This window comes from Phacochoerus africanus, chromosome 8, assembly GCF_016906955.1.
Source record: "Phacochoerus africanus isolate WHEZ1 chromosome 8, ROS_Pafr_v1, whole genome shotgun sequence".
Lineage (NCBI taxonomy): Eukaryota > Metazoa > Chordata > Mammalia > Artiodactyla > Suidae > Phacochoerus > Phacochoerus africanus.
The window spans coordinates 86,947,866-86,974,831 of NC_062551.1; the positions used below are offsets into that span (position 1 = coordinate 86,947,866).

Genomic DNA, 26,966 nt, shown 5'->3' on the forward strand with positions numbered 1-26,966 from the left:
TTCCCTTCCCCAGATCTGAGGTAACTGGAGGCTAGTGTGACCCACTGTAGTCACCCCAGTGCCCAGCGCAGGACCTGGCTCCTGGGGGTGCCGTCCAGATGAATGGGGTTGGTGCCTTATCTGTGAGGTATCAGGGTGCTGACAGGGCCCATGATTTGGGATCAGAAACCACATTAGATCATGACAGTTCCTAACTGGACATGGTCCCTGTGAGTTGCTGGACTGAATGCACAGGGGTGTGGGGGGGGGGGGGCGATGGAGGTTGGGCTCCCAGCCCTGCCTACGTGTCATATTTTTAGGAACCACATCAGCCAGAGAGAAGCGTGTTGCTGCTTTATTGAAACTTCCTCCCCATCACACAAAGCAATGACATAAGGGGTGTTGGTGGGGAGCCCCTTGCACAGCCCTCTCCCTCTGTCCCCCCTCACAGACCCCAGAGAACCTGCCTCTGTGGCCTTACTCTGCCTTTGGATCAGCACCCTTGGGAATCCCGGCCCCCTCGGGAAAGCAGGCGAAAGAGGGGGAGCGGGGACCAAAATTTTTCCTACATCTACCACCAGCATAAGTCCCCGGGGTGGGGTCTGCGCTGGCAAAGGGTTTGCCTTGTTCTGACTGAACTAACCTGTGGATTTAGTCCCACAAATGGAGTTGCCTGATTTCAAGGCTGAATTTCTGCCGAACCACAAGCATCAGGCAGAACTGGGTCCCCTGTCACGGCACTGGTGGTGGATGGGTTGGCCTGCGGGATGGGCTAACAGCTCCTTACTAGAGACAACCTTGGTTGAGGAGACCCCTTTCAAGAACGCATTCCGTTGCTATGTGGCCACTCTGGCCAAGTGTGACTGGTGGTTGATGATGACAACTCTTTGGCAAAACTATTATGTGTTCGAAGGGACTGTTTGATGACTGAAACAACAGTCATTTCCTGATACTAGCTCTGGAATGCCAGTGTGGCAACTGTCTGACTTGAATTTTCATTTGAAGGAACCATTATTCAGGACTCAGAAGTACTGAATTGACCAGAGTGCGCAGCTGGTTATTGGATTCGATTGAACCGAATAGTTTGGGGATGAACTTGATTTTTTTTTTTTTTTAATTATTGGATGTTATCGCTCTTCTCAATTAACTGATGGTTGGCTGACGTAATCACTGTTAAGCGAGTTATTAGAAGAAACTGGATACAGGCATTTGGCGGGGAGGGCTAATTGATGGTGTCTTGACTAAATTGCTCTGTGAGTTGACAACTGTTTACAAACCAACGCCACGGACTTTGGTGTTCGACCAAATTATTTTCACTGAACTGACATGTGTGTCTTTTATTTATCAGCCACTTGGTAAAACTGGGCGAGTTGAGAGCTGTCTAACCAAACTCACCGACTTTAGAATGACCAGTCATTTAAACCGATATCAGAGCTGATCAAAAGAAGCCGAGTGCTGTGGGACTGAATTTTTGAGCGACCCAAGGAGTCATTCAGCCTAAAGGGGTTGACCCAATTGTGAGCATCTCCCAGGCCCGGCAGGAAAAGCAGGCCAGCGAGGGGGACACAAGCGGATTGTCCTGAAGGCAGCCAGGTGGTTCACCCAGGCCACAGGGGCCACCAAAGCGAAGAAGCGGATTGCAAGTCAGCTCCGCCCTTCCCAGCACCAGGGCTGGGGCCTGGCGTGCGTCACGCCTCTGAGTATGGGGGTGGTGCTGGGCCCCCTTCCGGAATCTTGTACGGCAGAGACACAGCTTCCTCATAAGATGGCAGGACCACCTGGGAGAGACAGAGGGATGAGAGCTAAGAATTGACCAGATGGGACCACCATCCCAGCTAGAGTCGAGGGACTCCAACCCTGGGCTCTGGCAAAACGCTGCTGCCAATGATGACTACGTGCTAAGCATTGCAGGCACAGGTGCAGTTTCTGTCCCTGTAGCGGACAGACTTGCCTCTGCCTGTTCAGCAGCAAGGCCACTTGTTTCGTTAATGACACACCATTTTCCCCAGGAAAACATTCTCAGTTCGTGGGCTTTCGAAGGAATTTGCCCCATCCTTCGGATCCAGGGTGGGGGATGGGGGGTGAACCTGTGACCTGGGGTTCATTTGAAGTAGAATTTCATCCCCCCAGCTATTGTCATTGGTTTAGGGTTAGGCTTGTGACCCAGCCTGGCCCCATCAGACATGCTCCTGAGATGTCTCTCTTTCTGCTGGGGTTGCTGAGAGGGTGGGATAGCCACTTAGGGATTTGGGCAGCTATTTTGCCACCATGAGGAAAGGGCTGCCTGAAAATGAAGCCAACACTGAGAAAAGTCAAGAGACAGAGACAATGAGATCAGGACCAGATATCAGGCCTCAGCCAGACCTATATTGGACATTCAAATTCTGTAAGCTATTACATTCCCTTTTTTTTTTTAACAGAAGTGAGACTGGTTTCTGATGCTCACAGCCCCAGAAAAGTCTTGACTAATGCACTTCTGTCTTACAGATGAGGAAAGAGAGTCTCCAGTGATTTAAACCAGCTGCACTATTCCCATCACTTCTCCAATCAGCTGCTTCTAAGTGCACTTCATCCCTCTGCTTTGAAGGCCACTTCCCCTTTCCCAGTTAACTTGTATCAGCTGACTGTCCAAGACTTGGTCAAGTATCACTTCCTCCGGGAAGCCTTCCCTGATACCTCCAATGAAGCCAAGGGCCTCCTCGGTGCTCCTGTTGCCCCTGTGCTTCGCACCGAGTTGTAATCAGATCTCCGTGTTGGGATCTGCTCTAGACTATCCTCTCCTCTAGAACAGAGTGGCTGCTTAGTTTCCTCTGCATCCCACTGGTTGGATATGGGGCCAAGAAAGAGTAAGAGGCAGAAAATGTTTCATACGGGCATGAATGAATCCCAGGCAATCGGAGTGGAAAGAGAGCTTCACATTTCTTCTGGTCTAACCCTCATCTTACAAAAACAGAAACTGAGGCCAAGCGACAGAGAGAGAGACCTGCCCTAAACGATACACTGAGTGGCAGAGCTGGGATATGACACCCCCTCCCCCAAGCAGGCTCACCTTCGGCAGCATCTTGGAGCCACTCCTCTCCTCGGCCGAGTTCATGTACTTGATGAATCTGTAGCATCGCCACACACACTTGAACATGTAGATCTGGAAAAAAGGCCCAGATCAGGCTACGCTTTTTTTTTTTCCCCGTCCCTTTCTTTAGGGCTGCACTCACGGCATATGGAGGTTCCCAGGCTCGGGGTCAAATAGGAGCTGTCGCTGCCAGCCTACACCACAGCCACAGCCACAGCAACACCAGATCCAAGCTGTATCTGTGACCTACACCACAGCTCACAGCAACACTGGATCCTTAACCCACTGAGCAAGGCCAGGGATCAAACCCGCAACCTCATGGCTCCTAGTCGGATTCACTTCGGCTGTGCCATGATGGGAACTCCCGCTTCTTTTGTTTTTAATGCATTCTTTTTCTCATAGCATCTTCCATCATGGTCTCTCCCATGAGACTGGATATGTTCCCTGTGCTGTACCGTAGGACCTCATTGCTTGTCCATCTGAGATGGGATCGCTTACATAGGCTACGCTTTGTGATCCTTCTCCTCGCTGCCCCAGCAGGCCTGGGACAGAGGCTGGGCGCTTCCTGGGGAGCTCCAGCTCACCCGAAAAGGCAGCTGTTGCTGCTGAGACTCCTCCTCTGGTTGGACAGGCCTCACCTGCCAGCCTCAGGTATCCCAGGTGTTTCCCTTCTCACTGCCCCACAGACTCAGCCCAGCAAGGGGCTTGGGGGAGGTTTCCGAGCCACCCTCTCAGCCTCCCTGGCAAGAGTCCTGCAGATCCTGCCTCGCCACCTGCCCGGGGCCGGAAGTTCCCCACCTTCTGAGGTGGCCCCGCCCATCTTGAGACAGAGCCGTCAGTGGGAAAGGTTTTTCTTCGAAACTGCTTATATGTTGTTTTTTAAGGCAGAGTACCAGTGTCTGAGGTAGTACCCAGGTTGATACATGCAGAATAATTATACGTATGGATGTATAAATCTGTTAGATGATGCGAGCAGCTGCTCTCTCTTAGCAACTGATGTCAGAATTGGGGCGATTTCCACAGCGGAAGTGACGTCCCCAGGGCTGAGTTCAAGGAATAAAGCCAATAAGTCTCTCTGCCCCCAGACTACTTCCTAAGGAAGGGGAGCAGGTTCTGCATGTGGAAGGTTTTATGGAGCCCCATGGTGACTCCGAGGGAGTGGCAATAAATAAGATGAAGTATGAAGGGCCAGGGAAAAGCGAGCAGGTGTAAGGTGGCCGAGAAGCAGAGTTAGAGGGACCCCGAAAGACACCCCCGCCCAGTTCAATGAAGATAAAGGCTAGGAGATGGATGGGAGGCGGAGTTGTGTGGTGGGATCTGGGCAGAGGGTATGATGTAAACCCCTGCCTCAGTCCCCCCAAGACTTCAGGCACGTTCTCACTGACACACTTGTGCGAGGTCGGTCCTTTGAGGAAGGGTTCAAAGGAGTGAAGCTGTTTTCAAGTCGGCCTCAGTGAGAGCAGGTGCTCAGGGCCTCAGATGAAAGGAAGCAGTGACATCTGGTTACACCACCCACACACAAAGAGGGGGCAGAAAGGCACCCAGCTATCAGAGGGGGCTGTTCTCTGGAAGGTGGTGGACGGTCGGCCGATCGTCTTCTTTCTGCTCATCTGTAGTTTCTAAATTTCTACAGTGACAGTATGTTACTTTCACAATCGGAAAAGAACACTTTTTAAAACCTTCCTTCTCTTGAGTCGACATCAGCCTCCCTGTGGCTTCCGGCCACAGGTTCCCGTTGTGGCTTCTAGAACCCCCATGAGAGTCCTTCGGGTACTTGGAGACAGTGATCACCTCCCCCCCTGAGTCATTGCTTTCCCAAAGCTGAATTGCCCTGGTTTCCTGGACTTTTGCAGACGGCGGGGTTTCTTGCCTCTTCGCCCTCCTAGCATGCTGCTCTTAAGACACGCCTATCTGTCACCATCTCCCCAAGAACTGAGACCTGAAACAGGACTCTATCCACAGGGCCTGACCACCCCCAAGAAGAATAAAACCAACCCCCTCCCTCCTTCTCATCCCTCCTTCTCATCCCCAAATCTCTAGTAATGTGACCTCAGGACCTATCTACATTTTGGTGCCCGAATCACATCAAACTGGATGTGCGCAAAGCAGGACTTAGGATGTCCCTTTCACAGATGAGCCCCGAGGCCCAAAGAGAAGGGACTTGAAAACCAATCACACGGCTAGTAAACGGAGAGCCGTGGAATTCAAACCCAGGTCTTTCCTAATCTAATTCCAGATTAGCTCCTCCTTCCCCCGCATCAGGGTCTCTCTGAGTCGCGCAGTAAGCCCCGGACACCTGAACACAAGTGGGTCTTTGCAGATCCACTTGCTCTACATGGGCTGTCCCCAAGGATCCCATGTGGGGTCAGAGGAGCAGGTGTGGGGAGAGCTGGAGGTTGGAGCCAAAAGCAGGGAGGGCGTCTCTGCGTCCCAAGAGTCCAGCATGGGTGGCCCCGGGACAGCACTGCCTCCCCACCCCTCCCAGAGCCGTGCGGCAGGGACCACTCACCTTCAGGATGAGGACCGTGATGAAGGCGACGGAGAAAATGACCATCATCTTGACGAACTGGCTGTGAGCCACACCCTCCTGGCTGGGGAGGTAATTCTGCAACAGATGCGGGGGCTGCGTCAGGCTTCCTACCATCAGCCCCATATGACAGGTGAGCACGCCAAGGGAGGCAGACACAGCTGATGCCCGTGCAGGTGACCCTTACCTGGCTGGCGCCCCCATCCCCCTGCAGGCAATGGGCCACACCCATGTCCTTCGAGGGAGGACAATCTTGGCTGATGGGACCATCTCATCCTGAAACATCTGGGAGGTGTGCCCCACTCCCGCCCCCAGGGGCAGCTGCTCACAAGCAGGACTGGTTGATGGAAAGTTCCTGCTCCCATGGGACAACCTCTGTTTGCAAATATGTGCACACACCCTGGGACACTCCTCCCTCGAGCGTTGGCCAGACTTAGAGCCTCACTTCTCACAAACAATAGGATGTGGCAGAGGTGACTGTGACCTCGGAGACCACATGGCCATTTCCTCCTTGCTCTGTCTTGGAGACTCACTGGGGGAAGGCCAGCAGCCATGACTCAAGGATGCCTGAGCAGCCTAAGCAAAGGCACGCAGGGTGGGGAACTGAAGTCACCCCAGTAAAAGCCAGCTTGGAAGGGGATCCTTCAGACCTGGTCAAGCCCTCAGCGTATGCAGCTCCAGCCCCAACTTGGGTGTGATCCCAAGAGGGACTCTGAGTCTGAACAACCCAGCTGAGGCACACCCAAATTCCTGACCCTCAGAAACTACCTGACATAACAATTGTCTATTGTTTTAAGTCACTATGTTTGGGGTTCACATGTTGGACTGCAGTGAAAAACTAGCACCATTTCTGTGACACAGTTCACACTCCAGGGAGCCCTCTGGGATCCAGCAGGGCTCCTCCGCAAGCCACGTGTCTGCCCGGCTTCTTCTTCCTTTTATCTAACCTGTTCCCTCGCTCTTTTCTAGTTTCTTCCTAAGAGCTCTCATTCAGTAAGTCATTCACACAAGAATACTCCTCAGGCTCTAATTTTAGAGAAGCCAGCCTAAGCACTGAGGCCCAGAGAGGGGAAGCGACTCACTCAAGGACACAGAGGCAGCAACAGGAATGAACCCTCAGCCCGGACTCACCATGTGGTTCATGGACTTGAAGTTGAGATAGGTGGGCACTTCCATGTAGGAGCTGCAGAGGGTCAAGATGCTCAGGCAGAAGTCCAACAGCTGCAGTGTCATCAGTGGGACCTTGGAGGGGCTCTTTGGAAAAAGAAGACCGACCAGCAAATCAGCCCCGACCTAGAGGCCCCAGTACCAGGGGGCACACAGTGGACCCTCAACTTAAGAGACCGTCAGCTCGGAGTTCCCATCATGGCTCACTGGTTAACAAACCTGACTAACATCCATGAGGATGCGGGTTTGGTCCCTGGCCTTGCTCAGTGGGTTAAGGATCTGGCATTGCCATGAGCTGTGGTATAGGTCACAGACATGGCTCGGATCCTGCATTGCTGTGGCTCTGGCATAGGCCGGCAGCTGCAGCTCCGATTTGACCCCTAGCCTGGGAACCTCCATATGCCGCAGGTGCAGCCCTAAAAAGATTTTTTAAAAAAGACCATCAACCAGAAATGACGCTGACTCTCTGGCCCCTGGTTCCCAGAAAGAAATGGACGCCCATTTCTCAGACATTCATACCTTGGATGGGTGGCAGAGCCAGGATCAGAACCAGGGTCTCCTGATTCCCAACCCAGGGCTGTCTGTGACCCAGCTCCTCGGTCTCTTTAAGGACCACAGTAAGGAGAAGTGTGAAAAGCAACCTTGGGGAGTCTTGTCCCTGACTGGCACCAGCCATCATGGGCAATGCCACCAAGGATGCTTGCCATTTTTACCTTCCTTTCTTCAGGATGCTTACAAAAGAGGGACAAAGCAGGGGCTAGGGACAGAAACAAGGCACGTGAAACAGGAACTACGGTGTAAGTTCACATGCGGCTGGCCGTGGTTCTGTGCTTACCACATGCTGAGCACCCATCTCAGACACATTTTACAGGAAGAAACGTGGGGTGATTTTCAGGGGCTCAGGACATGCTCAAGCTCCGCAACTAGAAGGGGGCCCTGGGGGGGTCCCTCCTCCCCCCGCCCCCGGCTGGTCGTGGGACATGGGAGGGGCCCAGGTACTCACAGCCCTGCTGCTGCTCCTGGAGGCGAACTTGAGATAGGCTGGTAGCTCGATGTAGGAGCCCAGCAGGGTAAGCAGGCACAGGAGGAAGTCCATGATTTGCAGGGACAGGAAGGGCAGCAGGTACCTCTCCCGGTTCTGAAAGGCAGGCGGACCACAGTTAGGGGTTGCCAGCCCCAGGCTGCCCCAAGCAGCCGATGACCACACACGGCGCCCCCCGAGCTGGCAGCTCCCTCCCTCCTGGGGAACTCGGTGACTCTCCCAAATCATCTGCCTGGCTTGGCTGAGGTCACTCCACAGTGCCTTCCTCCGAGGGAGGCTCTGGGTATGGGGAGAAGGTAAGACCCCAGAAACCATCCCCATTTATAGAGATCAGGGCTCCAGGGCTCAGGGACCAGGGTTTCACTCAACTCGCTCTTAAGAACCCACTGAGGAAGGACTTTGTGTCCATTTTACAGATGAAGGAATCAGAGAAGGCTTCCTGGAAGTGGGGGCACGAGGACTAGAGCTAGAAAGAAGCAGGCGGGAAAGGGGAGGGTATTGGAGGCAGAAGGGCCAGCAAGAGCCACGGCCCAGAGATGGAAAAAACGTGTGCCGCTTTAACAGAGGAAACTTCCTCCATATAGCCCTCCCCAGGGAGGTTCTGTCAAGAGCCCCTGGGAGGCCAAGGCTCAAGTCCCTCTCCTCCAACCGAAAGCAAGTGGCCACTGTGACCAGGATGCTTGCGTAGGAACCCACAGTTGGGGACAAAATCGCAGAAAGGGTGGTTTCGTGGTTTCTCATGTGGTTGTCTAAAATAACTCAGGAGGCAGCCCAGGCGGCCCAGACTGAATCTCAGAGCCTTAGGGACGCCCTGACCCATCGTCCTCACAGGACACCTTGTGTTTCTGAGCAGCACCTGGGAACCAAGATGAAGTCCCTCCTGGGGTGCGGTGCTGCCAAGAGACTGGCATGAGCTTGGGAATGATCACTGGCATCTCAGGCTAGATGGAGACACGGCAAACCAGCCCCCAAACGCCAGCCCAGCCTGCTGGCCCGGGGAGTGCCAGGCCACTGTCCGCCCGGGGAGGACCCTCTTCCCAGGGCCCACTACCGTGGCTGTATGGCCAGGCCCTGGCTTCCTGCCCCCCCTCCCCCCACCCTGAGGCCAAGGGTCAGATGGGTTCCTCTTTGCAAGAGGCTGAGCCACATCCACTAGCAGGACAGAACTGATCTGGACACCCCTACACCCTCCCTCTGCTTTGGCTCCTCTCACTGATTACAAAACCCATGGCTTTCTCCCCCTCCCCACACCTCAAAGGACCCTTCCTTCATTCTCTGCCAAAGTGCCCTATGGCCATTTGCAGTTCAAAAGGAGGTGAGTCACCAGCTCCTTCAAGGTGTGAGTGATTAGCTGCCAGGCCTGGGTGGGCACCCACACTGACCCCTTTTTCCCCACCCCTGGGGGTGGGGGGGGCAGTGTATTTTCACAAGGAACTGAAGCCTCCAGCTCAAGGGGTCTGGGGTGGCAAAGAGGCTTCTAAAAAGTAAGTGGGAAGATTTCTAGGGTGCGAGTAGCATCTCCCAAAATAACCACCTCCCACCCACTTGGCAGACAGTGCTGCTGACCCAGGGGGTGGGACTAGAAGGGGACAGGAGGGCAGCTGGGGTTCCTTGCTGGCCCCCAGGTCCTGGCTCCCCTTCCCCTCTCCGACCAGGCCCTCACCTTAACCACACCGATCAGCAGGCTCAAGCTGATGACAAAGAGCATGGTGATGAGCAGGAAGCTGGAGATGAGTTCGGCTGAAAGACAAGGACAGCAGTGAGGGGCCCAGCAGGGGCCCCAGGAACCCTGCCTAGGGTTCTGAGGGCCATACTTTGGGAACCACCCATGCGGGCGCTCCAACAGTGAACAAAATAGCCCGGGCCCTGCCCTCCTGCAGTTCTCAGTCTTGAGGGGCTACCACACAGTGAACCAAACATTTCAGGTAACACAGAATGGTGTAACAGAGGGTGTGGTGCGGGAGGGTGGCCTCGGGTCTGTTTAACTGGCATGAGGTCAGGGAAGGCCTTTGAGAAGGTGGCCTGTGAGCCAAGGAGCCCGGAGTCCAGGCAGAGGCCCCCAGACAGGGCCCAGCTCAGTGTGGTCGGGGCAGCTGGAGGCGGGGAGCGAGCGGGAGCTTGGAGGGAGCTGCGAGGCATGGGAGATGCGGCTGGAGAGGTCAGCCAGGAATGGAGCTCACCTTGAGGATTTTCCTTTTTTTTTTTTTTATGGCCATATCCAAGGCATCTGCAAATCCCCAGGCCAGGGACTGAATCCGAGCCACAACTGTAGTAACGCCGGATCCTTAATCCACTGCCCCTGGCCTCACCTCTGCAGCAACCAGAGAAGCTGCAGTTAGAGTCTTAACCCACTGCACCACAGCAGAAGGGAGTTTCGATTTTATTCTGTGTGACGTGGGCAGTCATTGGCAGGTGTAAGCAGGAGAGTCCCGCTGTCATCTAAGCGAGGCAGCTTTGCAAAGTGCCATCCTATCTGTTCTCACACCTGGAGACCTCGGCGTGGACAGGTGGAATATCTCCATTTGTAGATGTCAAAAAGGATAAGCAGCAGGGCTTGTCTGCCGTGACCAGTGCCCCGCCCCCAACCCGACCCCACCCACCCGACCTTCAGTGTCCCTGGACATACCAATCCTGAGATAGCCCGACTTCGAGAACTTGCAGGAAGCCTTGCCGTGGGCCACTTCCACTGAGTGCTCAATGAACAGCAATACACTCATGATCTGGGGGCAGAGCAGAGCATCAGTCACCGGGGGGCAGCACAGCTCCGCCACCGACCCCTCCCACCCCCACAGTGTCCGGTCAGGGCCTGCGAACAGGGATCTTGGAGGAGACAGATGCTCGCTGAGTGGAGCATCCTGGAGAAAATACGGCCTGTACAGACAGACGCCATAAACTCAGAGTCCTCCTTCTTCCTCCTCCCAGCGGTGTGAGCTTGGGCAAGTTACTTGACCTCTCTGTGCCTTGGTTTCCCCATCAGTAAAATGAGGATAATACTGAGAGCTACCTAAGGAGGCTAACGTGTGGAGAGTAAAAGACAACATTCCAGGACAGCACCTAGAACCACAGCCAGTTCTTGGTAAAGCAGTAACCGTGACTCCTGAAGGTCAGGTTTGAGGAAGTTGGGGGACCGAGGGCTCTCACCAGTGTCTGGGCCCCTCCTCTGCACTTCTTTTTGTAATGACAGACCCTGGGAATCATGGAAACTTAGTCACAGCCTCTGAGAATCACAGAACTTCAAGTTCTTGGAATCATCACCCCAGGCCTGGGAGCACCTGTGAATCCCAGGGTGCTTTGGTCAACCCCAGCCCCCATGGCCCCTCGGTCTCACCATAAGCAAAATAGAAATAATGATATACCTGCCTCATAGAGTTGTACTGGGGCCAGATGGTATAATTCGTTTCAAGTGCCTGACACATATAAGCGTTCCATTTATGCTATTATTATTGTTATTGTTCCCTTGGGACTATAGGTTCTGGAGGAAGAAGGACTGTGTCTCTCTTATTCTCTGCTCTAGCCATTGTATTGGATGGATGGATGGATGGATGGATGAACAAACCCCATCCCCTTAGGGAACTCTTGCTAAGAATGATGGAGAAGCGGCAAATCTGATGAGCATGAGTGTTGCTCTGGCCCAGGCAACAGCTAAAGTATAGCCACAAGACTGCAGTTTGAAAGGACCCTGGAGGTCACCTTGCCCGTGCATTTTAGCATCCAAAGCAAGAATTCTGTGCCAGGAAGCCCCTACTTAAATGCTTCCAACCACAGGGAACTCGCAATTTTCTGTGTGTCTGTGTCCTTACAGGAAGCCTTCTGCTCACACATACATACATACATATTCCAGGCACCATCTGCCCATGCTGAGAATAAGACTATCTCCTCCCTTGTAGTGGATGCTCTACCTCTATTAATATGGCCAAAATTTACATTGGCTTTCTAGGTGGCCCTAGTAATTGATGCTCAGTCAACAAGCAACTAGACACCCACCATCTGTTTCCCCCTTGCTGATTATGTGGGGTTTTTTTAGCTCAGACATAGGTTTCAATTTGTCTTCCTGCCATATTACATCCTGTTCACGGGGGCAGAAAGACTGCTGAGGAGCTGGGCTCCAGATTCAGGCAGAGATAGTTTGAATGCCTTGGACAAGTCACTTTACTTCATCTGGAAACTGGCAATCCCTGGATTTATAAAATGATAAATTGCATTGTATTGGCAAAGCACGGAGCCTGGAGCCTGGCAGTGGGTGCTCAGCAAGTCTAGTCGGCTTTTGAACTTACGTGGGGCAGTCAAGCGGTACCACGAGGAGGGCACCAGGGGCCTGACAGTGAGCTTGCTCAAGCTGCCCCCTCTACCTGGTGCAGAGGAAACCAAAAAGGCTTAGTTTCACCAGGAGGGTGGAAAGCAGCTCAGAGCAGAAGGCAAATGTGTGGAGGCTCTGGCTGGTACCCACAGGAAACAGCTCTAAGAGAGAAAATCGGCTTCCTGGTGCTCTAAAGACTGGGCCTCCACCCCCTCCCCTCCCAGTGTCCCTTGTAATGCGGGAAGGAGAAAGGGAGCCAGATGATATGTCAGCCCAGGACAGAACAGGGCACCCCGAAGATGGTGAGCCTGGGGGCTCCCAGGTGTGCGCCGGCAGAGCGCAGACGAGTCACAGCTGAGCTTAGAAAAGCACGCCTATCTATTAGCCAAGGGACAAGAGGGCTTTTGAAGTCCCAAGAGTCCAGGATTGTCTGAGATCTAGAACGAAGCTCAGAATCAGATAACCCCAACCTCCATTTGCTAGAAAGAGCCTCTATGCTCTTATTTTATACGTGTCTTCTGCTTGTTTTCTCAGCTCAGAGAGGTTTGATGGCTCACCCAAGGACACACAGCCAGTTGGGAACAAATGGAGACTAGAGTCCCAGTGTCCCAGGGCTGTCCTGATGCCCTCCCACATGCTCCAGTCCCCAAGTTGCCTCAGAGTCCTGCTCGCCTCAACCCCAGAGGGCTCCAATAGTTTGATCGTGTACCTGCATCAACAAAACCTTTGGAATACACGACTCTCTAATTCTTTATTTCCAAATCATATGCAAGTGCCTCTGTCTTGATTTGTCATGAGCACCATAAAACAGACACAAGCAGGAGTTCCCGTCGTGGCTCAGTGGTTAACAAATCCGACTAGGAACCATGAGGTTGCAGGTTCGATCCCCAGCCTTGCTCAGTGGGTTAAAGATCCGGCATTGCCGTGAGCTGTGGTGTAGGTCGCAGATGCGGCTCGGATCCCGTGTTGCTGTGGCTCTGGCGTAGGCTGGCGGCTACAGCTCCGATTAGACCTCTAGCCTGGGAACCTCCATATGCCATGGGAGTGACCCAAGAAATGGCAAAAAGACAAAAAAAAAAAAAAACAGACACAAGCAAAAAATCCAGAAAGGAATAAAGAACATGACCGAAAAATCTAGACATTCTAATATTGTCATCCTGAGGCCCCCGTGGTCACCTTAGGCATCACCCCACTTTGGAGACCAGAGATAACCCACAAACCACAACCCAGATTCTCAATTCTGACCCTTAACATCCTTCACGGCCCTGCCACCATGCTTGCCATCCTGCCATTAGCTTCCCAACCCCCCACTCTCCGCCCCGACTATCCTGGGACCCCAGGAAGGGGAAAGAAGAGGAGGAACAGTTGCATGCCAGTTGCCCAGCTGCATGCCAGGTACACCACCCACATCGTCCCAATGCCCTTCCAAACCCAGCAAAGGGACTGTTCTTAATACTCCCAGCCCCATTTCACAGATGAGGAAAGTGAGGCTCTGAGAGGTCCGGGAATTTGTCCAAGGCCTCCAGCTGGTCATCTGTAGGGCCAGGATTCAAACCCAGGCCAGCGGGCCCTAGGTCTGCTTCTCCTCCCCTCTCCACTGTGCTCCCAGCAGGTCCCAGCCTCCAGGCTCTGCCTGAGGCCTGCCCCCCTCCCCCACTCCCACATGGGTGCCCGCAGAGTCAGGGGCACACCTCCTCTTCCCTCTGCCCTCTCCCCAACCTCCCGCAGCTTGCACAAGAAGCAGCAGCAGACACTAGAAGACTTTCCAATTCTATAAAATAAATAAATAAATAAATAAATAACTGTAGTTTAAACCAGGCTCATCCTTTATTCCATTTCACCTTCTCAACCATCCTGTAGGCAGTGGGAGTAATTCTGACCCCATTTGCCAGACAGGAACACTGAGGCTCCCAGCAGGCAGGAACCAGCCCCAGGTCACAGAGCAGAGCAACCTCAGAGTCTCAGACCCTCACTGGCCCCTAACCTTCAAAGGGAGACACCTGTCCCCAGGAGAAAGATAGCCGTCTCGGGCTCCCTAGGAGATGGGATGGAGAGGAATTGACATTTTTGTGTACCTACTGTGTGCTCAGACCTGTACATATGCGCTTGCGCCGCAATCTCCCAACACCCTGCAAGAGAGGCAACACTTTCCCACCTTATAGATGAGGAAATGGAGGCTCAGAGAGGATTTGCCTGCTCTGTGTCACGTGGCCTGGCTGGGATGCGAACCCTGTCACCTGGGCTCCCGGGGTCCAGGTTCTGCTCAGGGCAGAGTGATTGCCCTGGGGCCTGGCCTCTAGTTTCAGCCACCCTCCTCCGGCAGCCCACCCCCAGCCCTGGATGCCTGCAGCTCAGGGGACAGCAGCTGGGGCCTGAGTGGCCTCCACCACAGCCTCACAGCTGTGTAACACAGGTCAGGTCCAGGCTCCTCCCCGGACTATGCAGAGAGTCACCACCATTCGCGCCTAGGCTGCCAACCACTCATCAGAAGGCCCTCACTGCTCCACCCAAGTCCCCAGGCAAGAGGAGTTTCCTCATGGCTCAGTGGGTTAAGGATCCCGTGTTGTCACTGCTGTGGCTCTGGTTACAGCAGTGGCGCGGGTTCGATCCCTGGCATGGGAACTTCAATATGCCACAGGTGCAGCCAAGCAAGACAAAATGAAACAAAACAAAACAAGTCCCCAACCAGGAGCCGTCTGTAGTTCCAGAAAGTACCTGGCTTACCTATAACCTAAGCTGGGAGAGGCTAGGAGACCCCAAGAGTTCAGATTTTCCCAGGCCCTCAGCTCCCCATCAGCCCCCTCATTTCCACCTAGACTTGGAGCTGCCCTCTCCCTGAGCTCCAAGGGCCCGCCCAGCCCTGACTCACGCCCTCCTGGGACCGGGACCAGGCAGGGCTTCCCTCCTCCCACCACGCCCGGACAGACGGCATTCACTCGCCCACGCTTTCCTCCCTCACAGCGTCTTCTCACTTGCTCTTCCTTAAGTCTCCCTGGTGAGACTGTGTGGTTAAGAGCTGGGGAGCTAGAGTCAAGCGGTCCTGGCCCCAGCTCCAGCTCTGTGCCCTTGAGCAAGCCACTAACCTCTCTGATCCTCAGTGTCTTCGCCTGGGAAAAAAAGGAGATAATAACTGGACCTGCCTTGTAGGGTTACTATCAGGTCAAATGGCAGACGAGCTCAGTGCCTGGCATACAGCAGGCGCTCGTCAGTGTGCACTGCTGGGAAGGTATACACTTGCTCTCTCCATGGTTAACCTGGCAAGCACTCTCTGAGCATACACTGCCTCCAGGCCCTGGCTGGAAAAGCCACAGACCCCGGCCTCAGGTGTCAGAGTCCCCAGGGGAACAGGGTGCGGGACCAGTGTGCTCCGAGCCACAACATGGAACATGCAGGCGGCTCAGAGTCCTGATGAGGAGGTGACCCCCACTGTCTGGAAAACTCAGGGAGGATTTCACCAATGGGAAAAGCTTGACCATGGCTTTGAAGGCTAAGTAGGAGTTTTGCAGCAGAGGAGAGAGAAAAACATTTGCGAAAGAGGGACCATTGTGCTTAGAGGTAGGGAGGCTGGCAGTGCAGATCCAGGAAACTCGGGGGCCAAAACAGCCTCTTCCCTGAGCAAGGGGATGTCACCGGTGGGGAGGTGAAGCCCAGAGAGAGGCAGTGACCAACCACGCAGAAAGACTGTTGCAAAGCCAGAATCAGCCTCATGCCACACCAAGGGCTCCAGCTGCGAGACCGCACCAGCCCTGGCCACGCTCGGCCCTCCCCACGGCCACCTTCACTCTCCATTCCCCTTTCTCACCTCTTCCTGCTGTTTCTCCCTGCTTTCAGTTCCCATTTCCATCCCCACCCCGTGTCTCTTCTTTCTCAATAACAAACACAACTTCCCTAAGCCGAGTGATGAGGGAAGTGGCCAGGAGAATTTCTACTTGTTTCTCTGGTGTCTCTGAGAAGTACCCAACAGCCTGCAACTGAAATAAAGGGGGAGAATTGGGGGGGGGGGGGGCAGTGGGGGATGGGAGCACCATTGAATATGGCCGTGGCCACGATGGTGATGGTGCCGCACCTGAACGGGGCAGAAGCCACGTGGGTCAGGTGGGACTGGCAATGGTGACAGTGCTGGGAGGTAGGGGCTGGCTGTCCTGTTTGGCATGGTGGTGACAGTTATGATCCTATGGGCAGTGAGAATAGAGGTGATGGTGGCTACGGCAGGGTAGTGGGGATGGGGATAACCACGGGCATCCTGGGTGGTAATGAATGGCCATGGTGCTGCTGCTGATGTCAGTGGCAGTGGTGGCAGCAGGATACGAAGGTGGCAATGAAGATCATGGCGATGGTGGTGGTGACACCAGCGCGCCTGTCTCTGGGGTTCAAACACCCGCTCCCTGGCCAAGAAGCACAGGACCTTCCAGGAGCGTAAGACCCACATCTCATAAGCAGGGTGGCAGAGACCCGCCCTCTGAGCTTTGAGAGGGCAAAAGTCACAGAGAGACCCATTGCTCAGTGAGCACCTACTATGTGCCAGCTGGAAGGCAGAGGCCCTCCTGTCTGTTAACTCCATTGACTCCTGCTCACAGGTCTGGGCGGTCAGGACTGTCCGCCCCTTTCATGTGAGGAGAACGGGGCCTGTGTGCGACGTGGCCACGGTGGCACAGAGTCAGGCCCAGGCTTGTCCTCAACCCTCTGCCACAGAGAGTACGCCCGCTTGCGCAATGGGAAACGGGTCCCCAGTGAACAGCCCTTCCTGCTGCTCTCCCCTCCCAGGACTGCTCTGCCCTCTCCCCCGACACCTTGGGCTCCGGTGGCCTAGGGACTCAAGTGCCCCGGTACTCAGACCCCTGATCATCACCATCATCCCCCCTCCCTGAAGCTCAGTCCCCTCTCTGTCTCCCACCCTCTCCCCACCCCGGGGGGCGGCCCCTGGGGTTGTCTGGCAGGAGGATGGGAGAAAAGAACCAGATGTGTCATCGACTGAAGGAAGCTCCCCTCCCCCAACCCTACCCCACACTTCCTGTCACAGCTTATCAGGGAGCTGCCAGGTGGGGGCCATTCCCCTGCCCCTGCAGCACAATCTCCCCAGCCACCACCCCCCTCCAAGCCGGCCCAGATACCTTCGCGACACCCCACCCCCCACCCCCAGAGGCTCGCCTCCCTGGGAGCCTGGCTGTGGCTCTGCTGTCCTCCCTCCCACCCCTACCCCTCCTTTTAACTGTCCTCCCACCCACCCTGCCAGCCTCCTCCACTTCTCTGCACTTCAGTTTCCTCATCTGTAGAACAGACAGAAGGAGCCAACAAGGTGACATGTGTCTGCTACCAAAGATGACAATTCAGAAAGATCAAGTGACCCGCAGAAGCCGAGGCTGTTTGTAACAGCCCCGCACTCCCCCAGTACAACAGGCAAATACATCTTGATATATTCGTGCCATGACATACCACACAGCATGCGGGCAATGAGCTGGATACACACAGCCACCCGGAGGAAGCTCGCGAACATGATGCCGAGAGAAAGAAAAAGCGTGCGCTGTGTAATTCCAGGATGGCTCATGTTGCAAGAAGTCAGTGGGCTGGCAGGGGGCCCCTGGGGGCTGGTCCCATCCTACTTCTTAATCTGGGCACTGGTTACCTGGATGTCGACTTTGAAAAGTTCATCAAGATGTGCACGGATGTAAATTACACATCAATAAAAGGTTTACAAAAGTGAAAAAAAATCGAGATCGGCTGCCACCCACTCCGTGTCAGGCCCTGGAGATTACAAAGATGAACCAGGCCAGGCCAAGCCCTGGGCGAGCCTTCCAGGCCCCTGGCTAGACAGCACAGCTCACAGCAGGTGTAGTGAAAGCTTCCGTGGAATGGGGGTAATGCTGGGAGCCCAGCGTCCAGAAACAGAGGTTCCAGGAAGGCTTCCAAGAAGGGGTTAAGCCTTAAACTAGATTTCTCCCAAAGAGCAGTGGGAAGGGTGTTCCAGGCAGAGGGAACAGCAGGAGAGAAAGCAAAAGAGGCATTCAGGAAAATGCAAGAAGCTTCTCTTGGAGAAGGGTGTCTTGGGCTCACCATGTGCCAGGCACAAAGTAGGTCCCCAGGAAATGGTAGCTGCCGGGTGGCTGGGCCACTGGTGGGATGCACGAGACACTGGGAGGACCTGTGGTTTTACAGGTATGTGACTACAGGGTTTGCAGGGGTGGGAGAAAGAGCCATGTGGGTGGAAGGGACAGCTCGTGCCAAGGCTGGGAGCTGGCAGAGGACACGGTTCAGATGTCGGGCGCCAAGGTTCATCACCCTGCAGTGTAGGAAGTGCCAGGAAGGGAGCACTGCACAGGGAGCAGCTAGCTCTGGCCTGGCGTCTGAATGCCAGTGTGTCATCCTCGGAGCCCCCACATGTGACAGCCCAACAAGGCCTGCCCTTTGCCCTTTGACCTTTCAGACTTGCCATTATGAAAGAAGATAGGATGGCAAGCCTTCCCCTGAAGGAACAGGCACTAAGGGGGATATTGTTTCAGGGAATCCCAGTGGTTTTTGCCATTCTTGGGGGGCGGGGTGTCATCCCTCATGGGCACCATCTGGGGGCTCCAAGTCAGCCTCCAGGCCTGGTCCATGCTCCCATCATCCTCCACGTCCTGAGGATCTGGAGAAGGACCCCGTCCCTCCTAAACTATCCTCATAAAACATTGGTTCCTTATTTCCCTTCTGGGCAGAGGCCCCCGTGTGACCAGTGTTACTATGACTGGAGCGTTTAGGAGAGGCGGATCTTCTGAACACAAACACGCACTCTCACCCTGTCCTCACCTCAGCCTCGCAAGGCAGCTGACAGGTACTGTTCCCATTCCCGCCTCGCCTTTTGCAGGTGAAATTGAGATTGCATCTTTGCATGTGGGCTTCATGTTTCTAAGAACAAGGCTCTCCAGATATTACAGTCGGACCCCAACCCATGGCTGCCAAGAAACCTGCCCCTCCCCCACGACTGCCAGGGCCAGGGGCGGAGCCTGGGCCACCCGCACGCAGGACACCTGGACGCTTGATCTTTATCTTCCACAGGCCACCAGGTCGCCTGTCTGAGCCTCATTTTCCTTTTCTGTCACAGGGGGGCCGGCCCAGGGGCAGCCGGGGGCCAGATCTGTCTCCCCCTGCCCTGCTTTGAGTCTCTGACTCTGTGGGTCATGGTGATGGGCCCCTCGTTGACAGGGGAGGAAACCGAGGCTCGAGGAGGGGAGGGAGGCACCGGGTCTGCAGCAGGGCTAGAAGCGGGGAGCTGGGGCCGTCGCTCTGCACAGCGCCCTGCTCTGCTTCCTGCTTCACTAGGGGTTCTGTGCACACCCTCTCCATCCCCTGGTGGGGTGGGGTCCCCTGGGAGACCAATGCAGGCCTCAGAGTGAGCTCAGAGCAAAGGCCTGGTTCCAGGCTGCTGCCCTGGGCTCAAAATAAAAGCCTCACTTCCTGGGGGGCTCTGGGCCAGGGTGGTGATCAAGAACCTTGGCACACCCAGGCTCTGCTCTCCAGCTACGGGGCCCCAGCCCCGGCACCAGGGAGGACCCTTCCCCCTGCCCTGCCACCCCGGATAGTGCCTCCCTCAGCAGTGGGTCCCTGTGACCAAGGTGACCTCCACAGCTGGAACCACCACTCACCACCCAGAAGCCCCTTTGCCTTCCCTTGGGCTCGGGAACCAGGAAGGAGGGCGGGGTTAAGGCCCAGCCTGCAGTCTGGCCTGTCCTGGCCCATCTCACCCACGTGACTGGCCACCATCACTCGGCCCACCATGCCTGCTGCAGCAGGAAAGGCCCAACTTTGCCCCAGAAATCCCTGCGTGCTGCTCCCCATCGGCCCAGTGGGTCCAGCGGCCTCCTCAAGGGCCTCCAACATTTTATAAGCTAGAAGGCAGAGTGCACACCCCAGAGATGGTGAGCACGACTCAGTTCCTGCCAGGACACTAGGCTGTGGCGCTGGTGAGATTCCCCAGTTCCTACCCACCAGCACCCCCCTCCCTCCAGGTAAGGCATATGGCATCAGTGGCCCAGAGCAAGGCCTCTCTGCCCCACATGGGGGCATCAGGCATGAAAGCAGAGGTTCCAACAGACGACCTAACAGTTGGGGCCTATTTTTAGGCCCCCAAACAGATGAGTTCTCAAAAGGGGCATGGCCTCTGTGATCACATCCCACAGCCCACTCTGGGTACCCGCCTGCCAGGCCCCCTCTCCACAGGGGCCACATCAGCTCAATACCTCAAAATGGTCACCCTTGAGACAGGGACCACTGGCCCCATTTCACAGATAAGGAAACTGAGGCCCAGACAGCAAAGGCACCTGCCTGCTCCAAGTCACAATGTGAGTGCGTGATGGGAGCCGGGTCTGTGATCTGTTCAATCCCAACGTGGAGCAGAGAGAGAGGAGCTGCAGGAATTCTGAGGAGGGCAAGCAGGAGGGCTTCCTGGAAGAGGAAGCTTCCTTAGAGCTGGTCCGTAAAGAAGAAATGAAGACCGGGTGAGAGAAGGACCTCTCAAACAGAATGATCACCCCTGGGCTGCGGGAAGATGAAGAATTCATCTATTCACCCTCTGGCTCACCCCACACGCCCCCTGCGTGCTGGTAGCTGGCAGCCTGGAGCAAAGTCCCGCCCCACCTCCCTGTGTGACCTGGAGCAAGTCAGGGATGCTCCTGGACCTCTCTTCCCTTATTCGTAAAATGAGAGCATTGGGCCAAGCAGAGAATCACCCTTTTACCATGAAGCCTGAAAGAAGCAAGAGATTCTGTCCCATCTTACCCTTGCTGACCAGTCTAGCCTCCCCGACCCACCTCCTGATGGTCCCTCCCTCGACCTCAGCTGGACAAACGTCTCAGTGCTTCGAAGCATCCCCTGGCCTCTCCTACCTCCAAGCCTTTGCTCGTGCTTCTCCCTCTGCCCGCTGCCCGTTTCCAAGTGAAGTCCTGCTCATCCTTAGCACTCAAGCCTCCTTCCAGAAACCTTTCCTGAATCCCCAGCCTCCACCCCAGGGCTGGGCGAAAGCCCCGGTAAAAATCCAGCGCTGTCACCCATCAAGGCCATTATCACGGTTTTTCCTTGGCAGGTTGGAACCCCTAGAGGGCAGAGGCCATGCATGAGTCAGGCTGGTAGGCTGGCCTGGGGCTGGGCACAGAAAAGACACATTTGGGAATGAATCCGCATTCACGAGAGACTCCTTTAAATATGAGGGTCGCTTTCCGTTTTATTTTCCAATTTAAAAAGTAGTATGTTTGAGCAACTAAATAATGCCTGGTTGGATGATAACCCCGAGTATAAAATAAATTCCCGTGAGTCCCTGCAGATATAAATAAATGATTTCTTTCTATAGTAAATGAAGCGAGCAGACAGATCTGCTGTGAGGAATTCCAAATATTCCAAACATCACGTAGCTACTCCGCCGCCACCGTCAAGATCAGGGGAGCAGAGCTCCTTAAGTGTGGGCTGGTGTAGCGACTTTCTTCCCCCCCGCCCCCGGGGAGCCGGGGGGGGGGGGGAACAGTACAAGGAAGAGGGAAGGGAAACAGCCACTTTTCAGTGGAGAAACCTGACAAGCACGACCTCCGCCAGGTAAGGAAAGTCAGCATCGACAGCGATCAGACACCTGGGAAGCCCACGCTCTCGTAGGACGGGCAGAGAAGGGCACTTGACTGCTTGCCTCCCTGAACACGTTGCCCGTGTCTATCCACGAGAACACCACCAGCCAAGGACTATTTGACAAAAATGCGAGCCTGGGTGGGATCCTGGGACAGAAGAAAGGACAGGCGGGGAGCACTGAGGAAAGGTGAGTAAAGTGGGGATTAGTTACTAATAGTCTATCCGTGGAGACTCATCAATAGATGACAAACGCGCCACACTAGTAAGATGTTAAAGTTGGGGAACCCAGGGGTGAGGTGGACAGGACCAGGGGTGCTGTGTTGGCCATTTTTCTGTACATCCAAAACCTTTCTACAATCAAATGTTTATTTTAAAAAGCAATACATGCTCACTGAACCAAATACAGAGCATACACAGAAAAGGAGAAAAAAAAAAATCAGAGCACTCGCAACCTATCACCGAGAGACAAGCCACGGCTTGCACCAGTCTCATTTCCTCCTGACCTTGTTTTGGCGATGCCTGTTGCTACAGGGTTGAAATCACCGAGGCTGTAAGCTTTTTATCAGACAACGCGTTTGTAATGGAATTCCAGGCACCGTGGAGAGGAGAGGCCAGGGAGGGAGATTTCTGGGCAAAAAGGCCTCCCAGGGTCCCTATGTTCTGCCATTAACTTAGGACAGACATGCTTTGGGTTGCCAGCCAAGCCAGGACCAAAGAGGCCAAATTTTTTTTTTTAAGGTAAATACCTTTATGTAAGACTGTTGGAAAATGAGGTGTTGCAGACATTCAGAGCTGGTCCACAAGCAGTCCTAGCACATACCGGGCCCTGTTCACCTCGCTGCACTGCCGCATTCCTCCCCATAGGAAAACTTCCCCATCGCCTCCAATACTTTCATATTTTAATAACCTATCATCATCATGCCCTTTAAATTCCTTTTTACAGCTCATCACGCTACATGCATGAAAAACATTTACCAGGCTGATGGGTGTTCCCTCTGTGCTACATTTTAACTTCTTATAGTTTCAATATCAGTATATACTATAAAGAGCTTATAGTCTCAAAGAGGCCTATTGAAGAAAGTTCTCTGACTCCCCCATGCAAGGCTGGGTCAGAAATCATTCGTGGAATTCCCTTGGTGGCTCAGCAGTTAAGGGACCCAACTAGGATCCATGAGGATGCAGGTTCAATCCCTGACCTCGCTCAGTCCATTAAGGATCCAGCGTGGCCGTGAGCTGTGGTGTAGGTCGCGGACGTAGCTCAGATCCCGCGTGGCTGTGGCTGTGGCGTAGGCTGGTAGCTGCAGCTGCAACTCAACCCCTAGCCTGGGAACTTCCATATGCCGAAGGTGCAGCCCTAAAAAGCAAAAAAAAAAAAAAAAGAAAGAAAGAAAGAAAGAAAGAAAAAAGAAAAAACTCATGATCCAGGAATCCCCTATAGAAACCCGGTGGCATGGGGGGGGGGGTCCCGAGGCAGGCCCTCCAGCCGTCGAATGCCAAGGTCCTCCAGTAATAACGCCCTGACAGCCCAGTGGGGCACAGTCTCCAGCTGCCAAGGGCCCAAATTAACCCTCCCCAGAGGGACCCATTCCACGAATAGCTCTCGCCGTCGCCCATGACTGGCTCCAGATGACGACCTTTCTGGGTAATCAACACATCTGGATGGCAGCTTCTCCTTTTCCATGCAGATGTTCCAGGCCCTGACAGCACACCTGCCACCAGACTGCCAGCCCCCACCCCCAGCCCCTGCCCTTTCTGGGAAGGCCTCTCACCAAGGGAGCAGGAGGACCATCCCACACCAGAATCAATCAAGAAGCTCCATCTGGATACGACATGACTGTGCAGGCCAGTCGAACAGTTTCCAGAATTTTCCTCCATTCTGTGGCTTTCTGCCCTAGAAGACCCCATGGCTCCCCATGACTCACACTAAAGACAGTGGTTCTCCATGAGGTTGCACATTCAATCTCTGGCCTCGCTCAGTGGGTTAGGGATCTGGTGTGGCCATGAGCTGTGGTGTAGGCCGGCAGCTGTAGCTCCGACAAGACTCCTAGCCTAGGAACCTTCATATGCTGCAGGTGCGGCCCTAAAAAGTCAAAAGCCAAAAGCCAAAAAAAACCAGTGGTTCTCAACTGGGAGCGGTTTTTCCCTCCAGGGGATACTTGCAATGTCTGGAGATATTTTTAGTTATTGCCGCTCAGGGGTGCTACTGGCCCTCTTGTAGAGAAAGGCTGGGGATGCTGGTCAGCATCCTCCAGTGTCCAGCTCAGCCTCCACAACAAAGAATTCTCCAGCCCCAAATATTGCTTAGTCTAAAGGTCCAGACTCTTGAGCTTATCACTCTAAGCCCTTCCCACCTCCTGCTCCCCAAGTGGAAGTCTCTGAGTGGGGTCCCCAGCACAAGCTACTGTCCTCAGCCTCCACACCTAGCCCTCTCCCATCCATACTGCCTGCAGCCAACTCTGCCTCTGCCAGTGGCACCTCCTCCAAGAAGCCTTCCATGATCACTTGCCCACACATTCTCCAGCTCTGTGGGCAAGCCCTGATGTCCCTTAACCATGTAGAGGGAAGGACCTCAGACAGCATGACCAAAAAGAAAGCTCAAGAGTCACAGAGTCTGGGGTTTGCAGGGCAGCCTGTGGACCCAGCAGCCTGCATTTGGCTTGATCCGCACAAGCATTTCTTTTTGACCTCGAATCAGTCACCAACATGGAAACAACAGAAATTGTGACATAAAAGCCTGCGTTTCCTGTTTCTCCAAATGTCAGAAGAACAGCTGCTGGGGCCCACATTCCTCCATGGCAACAATCAACGGAAACAGAGAGCAGCCGCCAGCAGAGACCCGGACCAGACTCCCCAGCTCACCATGCATCCATCTGCCCTACTATGCCCACTTCTATGAGCTGCTGGGGCCCCAGCGGCATGGGTATTTGAGACCTCTGAGCCAGTCCACGAGCCCTTGCCTGTCATCCTATAAAGGAAAGACAGGAGTTCCTGTCATGGCTCAGTGGTTAACGAATCAGACTAGGAACCATGAGACTGAGGGTTCGATCCCTGGTCTCCATCAGTGGGTTAAGGATCCGGCATTGCCGTGAGCTGTGGTGTAGGTCGCAGACGCAGCTCAGATCCCATGTTGCTGTGGCTCTGGTGTAGACCGGCAGCTACAGCTCTGATTAGACCCCTAGCCTGGGAACCTCCGTATGCCACGGGAGCGGCCCTAGAAAAGGCAAAAAGACAAAAATTAAAAAATAAATAAAAAGGAAAGACAGAGGCCCAAGGGAGCCTCTTGTCCAAAGTCATATAGGCAGTTAATGGCACAACCACAATAGGGACCCAGGGGCCCGCATCCTATGGGGACACCCCTGCTTGCTACCCTGCACTTCCAAAAATGTTACACAAGCTTGAAGAGGCCCCAGGGACAGCCAAGAGCCTGGGCACAGCCAAGGTGCCATTTACGTCTTCCGGGATCATTCTTGCACTGGCAGAAGTTAAGCAGAGCAACCTCTGAGCTCCACCCCAAACCAGGGCCCTGAGGTCTGACAGCTGACTTACAGGTGTGCTGGCAGCAGGCTCCGTGTCTGGGGCAGTCCTAGTAATAAAATACTCAACTACCTGTCAAGCTCTGCTACGTGCCTTGCATATATTTACTCCCTTGATCCTCACAGTGACCAAAGATGCATTATTAGTCTCGGGCCCATTTTTTTAGATGACAAACTGACATTCAGAGAGGTTAAGTAAGCAGCCAGAGGCTGCACAGCTAGGAAGGGATGAGGCCAGGATTTGGCACACAGGAATCTAGATCCAGAGACTGTGCACTGAGCCCTGAATAGCCCCAGCCCTCTGCAGGCTGGGCTCTAGCCACAGCCCTGCCTGCTCAGCCTGTGACAGGAAGCAGATGCAGCCAGGTCTGAGCAGTTTACAACAGCCCACCGAAGCAGGCCGGATTTAGGCTAATTTTGAGGAAGCCCTTCCAGGCTCATAAAAGAACTGTTAACCACAGGCCCTGAGTCACCCTGGGAGGGAGGCACAGGGTTGGGGGCTGGGGAGCAGGGGAACTGGGTGTGGCTCGAAGTCATGGAGTGGGGGATGGGTCTGGGCAAAGCAGAACGGAGACCCCAACCTTCAGGCACCAAGACAAAGGGGGAGCCTCCAGCCCCAGGGGGCTGTGACTCACCTAGAGTCATTCTGAGTTAATAAGACACAGACTCCAAACCTGCCTGTGCACACCAGCCTCCAAAAGGGACCCGCTGGGCCCATTCCTCCTTGGCTGGCCCCCCAGGACCTCGGGCCCGTCAAGTCACCCTGCTCGTCCATGCAAGATGGAGCTGTCTTTGGTGGGGAGGAGGCTTGTCCCAGGAGCTGGAAGCCGAGAGGACTCTGCCCCCTCCCGCCTCTCTAGAAGCACAAAGGGGAGAGTCCTTCTCATCCCCTCCAGCAGCCCAGGCCCCAGGGGAAGGGGGGATGCCAGGGCCTGTGACCTGACCCCATATCCTGGCAACGATCCCAGCCTGCGTTTCTCCCAAGATTTCTGGCTCCCAAGGCACTTTCACATCTGCTGCTCCATCTGTACCTGGAAGACTTCACAGCTGTCCCATTGCACCGAGGCCCAAACGAAGCCTCAGAGAGGACCCGAACTTGCATTCATTCGCTTAGAATAAGGACCCCCTCCTCCCGCCGCTGCTCACTTCGCCCACTGCCGCTGGGCCCCCTTCCCTCTTTTGACAGAGTGGGAGGCCGAGGCCCAGAGCTGGGAAGGGCCTTGTCCAGGGTTCCACGAAGAGGGGGTCCTCCCATTGGAGGGGTGCTGCTCTCACAAGCACACCGGCTGTCCCCCAGCTGCCCACACACTCACCACATGGTAGACGGCCAGAGCAGTGGTGGCGATGCGGACATTGAAGCAGCAGCAGGTCTGGCGGGTGGTGGCTGTGCGGGTGCTCATGGTGCCACCTCCCCTCCTCGAGGCGCTGGCAGGGAAGGAGTTGGGCGCCTGGAGCAGGGCAGAAAAGGGGAAGCCGCCGGCTGCCTTCCTCACTTCCTTCCTGCCCTTCAGACAGGCAGGGGCAAAGGCGTCACAGCTGGGGCGGGGCAGCAGGGAAGGGCCCCATCGAGCATGACAGGCGGCCCCTGCCACTTTGGGGAGGGGATCCACCAGGGAGGGCAGACCCTCGCACCCTCGCACCATCGGTGCCTACCACGTGCCAGGGCTGGCGGGTAAGGGGTTATATACAGGACACTCACCACCATCCTTGGAAGCAGGGACTGTCACCAATCCCACATCCAGCCAGAGACACAGAGGTCCAGAGAG

The 26,966-nt window shown here is 54.8% G+C and overlaps 1 protein-coding gene across 1 annotated transcript; it reads right to left on the reverse strand.

The window, feature by feature from the left end:
- Positions 1-318: 318 nt before the first annotated feature.
- Positions 319-26,686, reverse strand: LAPTM5 (lysosomal protein transmembrane 5). The gene is made up of 8 exons (XM_047792957.1): positions 26,514-26,686; positions 10,412-10,505; positions 9,449-9,525; positions 7,747-7,881; positions 6,708-6,830; positions 5,559-5,654; positions 3,029-3,121; positions 319-1,757 (listed from the first exon to the last, which is right to left on the reverse strand). The coding sequence occupies exons 1-8, from the start codon at positions 26,598-26,600 to the stop codon at positions 1,668-1,670; spliced, it is 795 nt and encodes a 264-aa protein (XP_047648913.1). The 5' UTR covers positions 26,601-26,686; the 3' UTR covers positions 319-1,667.
- Positions 26,687-26,966: the final 280 nt, after the last annotated feature.